Source organism: Ictalurus furcatus, chromosome 25, assembly GCF_023375685.1.
Source record: "Ictalurus furcatus strain D&B chromosome 25, Billie_1.0, whole genome shotgun sequence".
Lineage (NCBI taxonomy): Eukaryota > Metazoa > Chordata > Actinopteri > Siluriformes > Ictaluridae > Ictalurus > Ictalurus furcatus.
The window spans coordinates 18,740,964-18,749,345 of NC_071279.1; the positions used below are offsets into that span (position 1 = coordinate 18,740,964).

The following is an 8,382-nucleotide window of genomic DNA, read 5'->3' on the forward strand; positions in this document are numbered from 1 at the left end:
GCTCTAGGAGCTCATCAGTTAGCTGTAAAGGTTGTTGTTGTGTTTTTTTTTTCTTTTCCTAAACAAAACTAGTTATCTAATATTATGGATTTTTTTTTTCTCACTATCCAGATCACTTTCTGTGGATTTGATTTATGATTTGAGATCTATAACGAATTCAGAGAAGGCTCTGATGCTCACACACAAGTTCGTGTTAACACACCTAGCACTTTTCGACTGTATAGTACACAGTTATAAAGAGAAACGGTCATGTGACTCTGGCTCGCTCATTAGGGAGAAATTTATAAACGTAACATGTATATCCGGATTTCTGTCAAAGTTTTTTTTTATGACAACGTTAAGAGGAAAATTCTCAACAAATGCAGGGTTGATAATATATAAATGTTTGTTGCTTTTTTTCCCTCTTATACCACAACAACTTCACAATTTATTATTTATTAATTAAAGTAAGTTTACATGTATTCGTTAATGCTAAGGAACTTCAGCACCTTCTGACCAATCAGAGTGCAGATTTCAGCAGCGCTGTGGTGGTGTAAGGAATTTATAATCACCTCGACTTGAGCTCAAATCAAGAATTTTGATGAAGATAGTATTTATTTATAGTATTTTACAGAATAAAAATCATATTCAAAGCCCAGCTTATACATAGGATACATTTTATTTTTAAAAGAAAAAAAAAAACAAAATCAATGTACTTTTAAAAGGCACCGAATTCATAACAATGAAATTTAAACACAGTTGAATTTGAAACATTGAAATTTGTAAACAAATATTGATTTATTTAACTGCAGTCCAGACTCGATCACCTTTCTCGACCTCGGTGGAGTTTGGATGATTCAATTGTATATATATATATTTTTTTGTTTGTAATGAACTTAATCTTAACAGGTTTTTTTTTTTGTGATATTTTAAAATGATAAAAATGTATCATTTAATTTAATACATTTAATAGTTGATTCAGAATTTGCAGGAAAAAAATGATATAAAAGGGTTCTTTTTAAAAAAAACAAAACAAAAAAACATTAATTATAAAACGTGAATCTCTGAACACTGACGCAAAACTTCTTTGAATTTCAGTCAGGTTAATTTAAAATAAATAAAGTAAAAACAAAACAAAAACCGACAGTAGGTAATATTTAATGACGACAGCACGCACAATGTATTTTGATTGAAGAAATTCTTTTTATAATAAGCTTGACTTGCATAGTTTATACATCAAATCCCAGATTAAGTGTAAGACAAATGAGATTGGTGAAAAATAAACCAAACTAGCTAGATGAATCAGTTCAAGAGTGTTTTAAGACTGTATTAAATGCGACATTTTAGTGTTCTTTTGTTTTTGTAGGAAAAGAAAAAAAAAAAAAAAAAAAAAAAAAAAGGACTTATACAGTATACCTTAATGCTAAACAGCCTTTGAGTCAAGGCTTAGAGAATATGGTCTATAAAGAGGTACACCTGAAAAGATTTGAAAAGATGTACTATCAGTCAAAATATTCATAATAATAACAACAACAATAATAATAAAAAGGAACAGAAAATGGAAAAAAAAAAAAACCCCAAACAAAACAACCCCACAGCACCAAAAAAAAAGAGTCCTGCTAAAGCTGGTTTTAAACCGTACGATTTCAGCAGCGTGACGAGATTATACATTTTCGCGCTGTACGAGACCCCAATAAACTCTCATCCGAATTCTAGAACAGACAGATAACGGGTGTTCTCCACGTCTGGTGGTGCGATGAAGATCCTCTAACGCTTGATGTACCGTTAAAGAAAACGATTACGTTCCGCTTATGTCGTCAGTCAGAGTCGCTGGTGTAGAATACGGACTCGCATAAACACAAATAGCTTGAGGTATGAATGAAGATGAACGTACCCGTCTACATCGGCGGCTTCTTACGTGGTCCTCCAATTGGTGGATTTTAAACAAATGTCCTAGCAGCGATTGACAGAACGCTGACGTTGGTCGTGATGGCACTAAATCCTCACGTTAGGAACTTTTTATGATAGACGTAACAACGAAGAGCTGAGCGAAAATCGTACAGTGTAAAGCTGGCTTAATACTTAACTTCTGTAAGTCAAGCAGGAAAATTGATCATCAAATGAAAATGGACCGGTTTACCAGTCAATCTTGTGTAGAATATTGAAACTGGTGAGTCGTTAAATGTTACACGTAGAGTAAAATGAAATGAGATTTAACAAATAAAGTGTGCCTACAGCTCGAGGCACTGAATTCAACAACACCTGGATTATGCATACCATTAAAAAGTGCAGCTTTATAGGTTATTTGGTGTCTAAGTGCATAGATTTCTCACATTTATCACAAGTAATGGCTTATTTAAAAAGGAAGAAAAAAAACAACAACAACAACAACAACAACAACAACAACAACAATGAATCACATGATACCCTCTTCCCCTTTTACTGCCTCTTGGTGTGCTTTAGGTTGTAGTGGCTTCGCATGTCTTTGCGAAGACGAAACTTCTCCCCACACACGCCGCAGATGTACAGGTGAACGTCCATGTGCTTCTCCAAGTGCTCGCTGCTGGGAAAGATCTGGAAGCACACCTGGCAGATGGTCTCTCCGGCCGACAGGTGGGAAATCATGTGGCGCACGTGGTCGTGCTTCAGGAAGGTGCCTTGATCGCACACGGGGCACACGTAGCGTGCCATCCCCTTGTGCATGTCGGTGTGCAGCCGAAGCTGGCGCTCGCGTAGAAACCGCTTTCCGCAGGTCTGGCAGATGAACTGTTTTTCCTTGGTGTGCACGGTGTAGTGCTCCCGCAGGTGGCAGCGCTGGTAGAACCCTTTGCCGCAGATGGCGCAGAAGTGCTTGCGCCGGTGGTCCGGCTCGTCTTCCATCGTGGCAGGACGGAAGGAGTCCTGCTCAGGACAGGCCAACGTGTGCTCCACGGCCAGGCTTTCAGTCTCGAAGATCAAGCCACAAAGAGGACAACGGAAGCCCAAGTCTGCACCTTCGATCAAGCCTTCCTCCATGGCCTGTGCGTCTTCCGGTAAAGGGCTCTCTTCACCCGGGGAATCGGTTTCAGTGCACTGAGGTTCCCCGCAGCGCTCGGCATGTTCCTGCAGCTGCCTGCCTTTAATCAGAACCTGACCACACCTTCCACAGGCACATATGTGTCCCATGTGGCTGGAGATGTAATGAGCAGATTGATCCTCCTCGGTTAGCAAGGCCCCACACAGCTCGCACGGAGTGCAATCTCCATCCTGCTTCTCCTCTTTAACCCGGCAAACCTTTGCTTCCGGACCCTTACTGTGGCCTTCCAGTGCACCATCATCTATGGCAGAAACTCCTGCTTCTTCCTCGCTGTCAAATCTCATGTTATCTTCGACATTGGTTCTGAACGTTCTTCGGCGTACTTTGCAGCTCCCCACGCTGTGGTTGCTGACCTGGACCACGTTCATGTTTTCCATCTCAGTATCCGAGTCTTCTTCCTGCTCTACTTTGATCTTTATGTTGGACGCGGAATCGTTGTCCATCCCAGTGGCAATGGATCTGATGACAGATTCGGTGTCAGACTTGTGGTCGGGCCAGTCTTCCTCACCTTTACAAACCGCTCTCTGGTCTCCGGTTCCTTCAGAAGCCGAGCTTTCACCTTTGCTGGAGTCGCTGTCGGTCGCTTTGCTGACCTTTGGGGTTTGGTATGCCTTGCGGTTTGTGCATGTGAGGATGTGTTCGATGAGAAGCTTCTCACAGCTGAAGACAAACCCACAGTCGTCGCACGTGTAAGTGCGTCCAAACCGGGGACGCTCTTTCAAGGTGGCGCTTCGGCCCGAGGTCCTCTTTCTTAGATCACACGGTTGCTCTGCAAGATTCTCAGAGTGTACTGGAGGAAGCGGAAGAACCACATCCTCAACGGGCCTTACAGTAGATATGTTAATGTTTTGCTGAGTAGCTGGGTTTGAAATTTTAGACACATGGTCACTTTTAGCAGGACTTGGCCTCTGATGCTCAAACATGCGAACGCCAAACATCATCTTCCCTCCTACCACGCTGGAGGAAGAAGAGGAGCTGGATGACGACGAGGAAGCTGAAGAAGAGGGAGTAAGATTCGATGCACGGATGTCTCGGAGATCCTCCAGCGAGTCAGGGATGTAGTACATCTGCAGATAAGCCATAGACGACTTCAGTTCTTCGAACTCATAATGTCCCACCACGATGCGGCCGAGGTACATGAGCTGCAGGATGAGGTCGAAGCACTCTGCGCTGATCTGCATGTTGCTGAGATCAAGGCGCGCCGTGCCCTGCTGGTCTCGGATGAACATCATCCTGAAGTAGGAGCTGCAGGCTGCCAGCACAGCCTTGTGGGCCCTGAAGTAAATGTCGCCGATGGCGATGCAGCAGTCGCATAGGAAGCCCCATTCCCGCTGGTTGTTGAGCTGCTGCAGGACATGATCACTGTGGCTTGGTCTTGCCATCACCCTGTAAAGGACTGGGAAAGAACAACAACAGCTTAAGCAGAATTCAAAAGCTTATTCAGCCATACTCAGCATAGGAACAGATCACAGATTGCTTCAGGGAGATTTCCAGCAGTAAACAGGAAGCAAAACTGCTTGGAATAAGTATTTAATAATGAAAGTTCTCAGCTGCTAAAGTTCTCAAGACCAATTTAGGAAGAAAATGGGGGTTAAATTTAAAAAGTGTTTGATTTAATCCCTTTCTAATATCATTATTATTACCCCTTAATTATAAAGCATCAGATCTGCCACTCTGTCGTAGGCCTATTTAAACTTCTGGGTCAAAATCTTTTGGCAGGATTTCAAAAGAGCCGGAGTCACAGATACTTTTTCATTGCGAGCCAGAGCAAATCCCTCGCTTGTCAAGAGACTGCTGCGGTAATTAAGGAATTTAATATTGTGAGACATTATAAAAGGGCATATAAGAGAGCAGAAAAACTGAAGCAGCTGGAGGCTATCCCGGCAGAAGCAACTTTTAATCAGAGCAAACACGGCACAGAACAGGGTGTCCCATACTACAGGGTGTCCCATACACAGGGGAAAGGAACACTTTTTACAAAAATGTCTTTCAAAATGCTTCATATATATATATATATATATATATATATATATATATATATATATATATATATATATATATATTCAGACAGCCTTTAAGAACGCCTTTGACAAAAGATGAACGTATTGAAATCATTCTCAGGGCCGGTTCTGGACACTGTCGCAAGGTCCCGATGGACCTTAACAGGAAACATGGCGAGCACATCACACACCACACTGTCGCCAAACTTATTAACAAATACAAAAAGACTGGAAGTGTTGTGGACTGACCGAGGAGACGTGGACGTCCACGAACACCCGCTGACGAAGGCACGACCGGCGTGGTGCTGGTAAACATAGTCCCCTATATATGGAGACTTTTGGGACACCCTGTAGTGCTAATACATGGCAATGCCAACCAAGAACCATGGAACACCTTTCATTGTTAAAAATAACAATTTCCTTTATGATTGTGTGTTAGTTTGTCCAATAACTTTTTGGTCCATTAAAAGTTCTGTAATTCCTACACCGGTCACCTGATTTGGATGTAAATACTCTTAAATTAAAGCTGAAAGAATTTTTTTGCAGAATTCATAAATAATATTTGTTGACCAGCCCTCGAGTATTTTAACAGGGTCTAATCTGACCCCCTTTGAAAAAAAGTTTGGGCACCCCTTATTTACTGTGATAGCAGAAAGCAAGGACACCAATCAAGAGCATGTGATAGGGAGCACGGGGCGGGGCTTCCAGGTGATGTCAGATAATATCAGAGAGTGCAAAACACCTAGTCAAATCATTACAGATTCACATGTTGGTATTGCTGAAGAGAAAAAGACGGCTCTTTGGTGAATTTTTGAGTAACAGTTCATAGCAGCGTAATGGAGCTCTTACGCAAAATGCTCAAGGTAAGTAAAGTTGGCAACGTCACTAGACACTATCAGTGTAACATAATGTAGAGATGATTAAACTGTTATTTCACATGAGCCTAAATAATGCTGTGATATAAAATGGAATATCTGCTCATCTCTGGTCCCTCTCCACTGAGACCAGGCCTGCTGGACCAGACGGGCTAGCCTTCGCTCCCACACGTAGCAATGAGTCTTGGGCGCCCGTGACACTGTCACCGGTTCATCGGTTGTCCTTCCTTGGAGCACTTTTGGTAGGTTCTAACCACTGCATACCAGGAACACCACACAAGACCTGACTTTTTTGGACATGCTCTGACCCAGTCGTCTAGCCATCACAATTTGGCCCTTGTCAAAGTCACTCGGATCCTTACACTTGCCCATTTTTCCTTCTTCCAACACGTCGACTTCACAACCTGACTGGTCACTTACTGACTAATAAATATATCCCACCCCTCGAGAGGTGCCGCTGTAATGAGATAATCAATGTTATTCACGTCTCCTGCCAGTGGTTTTAATGTTGTGGCTGATCTAGTGTATCTGTATGATGTGTCTAGCGATTCTTGTTCTAAATTGGTGTTTGGTGCTGTTTTACATTATTCCTGTAAGAATGACTGATTGTGTGTCGTTATGACATCATCGGGAGACATTATTGCTAGTGCAACTACAATGGTATTAAATGGGAGGAAAAAAATCTAAACAACCAACAATCTCAAACATAAGTGATTATAAATAAATATATATTTATATATATATATATATATATATATATATATATATATATATATATATATTTATATATATATATATATATCTTTCGCAACGTTTTTCAACATCAAATTAGTGTGAAATCCAACGTCACCAGCAGTGAAGACGCGTTATATGACAGAGTTGCGGCGAATTACGACCGAGATATCAGATCTGCTATTTAGCGATCTACGAGATGACTAGCGCGATGGTGTTGGTGTTGGTATTATTGTGAAAGTTGAAGCTCTGGAAGATGCTCTGTTTCAGCAGAGAGTACAAAAGAGGTGGTGAGACAGCTATACAGACTGAAGTACTAAAGCGCCGCTGCATCGCTCTCTTTAGGTAGAGATGAATTGAAGACTAACACCACATTCTACTCTAACCTGGAAGTGATAAAATCCCGACACGGAATCACGTCGTTTCCGAGCTACGCTGCAGGGCATTGTGGGTAATGGAGGAAACCATTCACCTTTAAAAAGTTAAAGTGAAAATGAGCCAAGATGTCCACGAAACAATAACGTCCACTTAAAATTTCATTCAAAAAATAAATCTTAACGTAAATCGCTAATGAAACTGAACGTTCGTTACAAAGATTAACATGCAAGATCTGTTTTTACCTTTTCTTTAAGTGAAACCTCGTTGCTGTTGAAGCCAGAAATGCAAATGATCCCTATGAGAAAGAGACTGAATATGGTTTCAGCACTTTGCACGTGGTAGAGGTTACATCCGAAACCACATATGTGACATAGCCTGGAGTAATGTATGTTGTTGTGTGAATTTTAAGCACTTCTTAGAGCAACAGTATGCAGTTTAGGAGATTATATATACATATATATAATCATATTATACTGATATGAACTGTTAAAACAATAACACTTAAAAGGAAAAAAGGTAGACATTTTGTTTTCATGGTTTTTGTAGTTACTGTATGAACTGCAGTGCACGCGCGTACTTTCCCTTTGTTTTGCTGGTGCTGAGCGCGTAAGTCCCGCCCCTCCCGAGCTCTGATTGGCCGCTTTCCTGTGAACAGTCTCGTGCGGGCGTCGAGGCTGTCAATCACACCGCACCAAAAGTAAAACACAAACTATTCGCGTTTCAGCCGCTAAATTCTCCAAATCCGCTCGCGCCTGCGACGTAATAACGCGTTTAACCGGCGGCACACGGTCACAAAAACCATAAAAAGAGTGCGGGAGAAAGCGAACACTCGAGCTGTGACGTGAGGTTTTCGTCGAAGGTTGTGTCCCGCACGAGCTTCCCGCACGTACGCAGAGATCCTTTCTGATTAGCAAAGCTAGCAGCGATTAGCGTAAACACAACCCAGTGGAAAGATACTCACCGACGGTAACGGACGCGAACAGGAACTCAAAGTAGAAAACGAAAACGTGTTGTTGTTGTTTTTTGTTGTAAAGTTGAGGAGGAGAGCTGAGCAGGACTCGGAGCCCCTGGTGTTCGCGGCGGCAGCAGCAGGGATGAAAAGACTTCCGCACAGCCGCGCTCGCGAGTCGGATCACCGCACTGAGAGGCTGCCTGCGCGAGATCCGGCCTCGCTCACGCAAATGCAACCCGCCCTAAATCTAAATCCGGCCCCGCTCACGCAAATGCGCTGCAGCCCGCCCTACCGCGGCCATGCATGCAGAGACAACTGCAGTGACCATGCAACCATACATGAACATGAAAATACATGCACGCCCGCGAGAGAGAAGCGCATGAGACGCCT

At 42.5% G+C, this 8,382-nt stretch overlaps 1 protein-coding gene across 1 annotated transcript; it reads right to left on the minus strand.

The window, feature by feature from the left end:
* Positions 1-1,355: 1,355 nt before the first annotated feature.
* Positions 1,356-8,178, minus strand: zbtb1 (zinc finger and BTB domain containing 1). Its single transcript, XM_053613729.1, has 2 exons — positions 8,002-8,178; positions 1,356-4,451 (listed from the first exon to the last, which is right to left on the minus strand). The coding sequence occupies exon 2, from the start codon at positions 4,435-4,437 to the stop codon at positions 2,419-2,421; it is 2,019 nt and encodes a 672-aa protein (XP_053469704.1). The 5' UTR covers positions 4,438-4,451; positions 8,002-8,178; the 3' UTR covers positions 1,356-2,418.
* Between the last annotated feature and the right edge of the window lie 204 nt (positions 8,179-8,382).

Bases quoted from the DNA above. Each gene is read 5' to 3' on its own strand.
- zbtb1 (XM_053613729.1), bottom strand. From the start codon at position 4,437: ATGGCAAGACCAAGCCACAGTGATCATGTCCTGCAGCAGCTCAACAAC.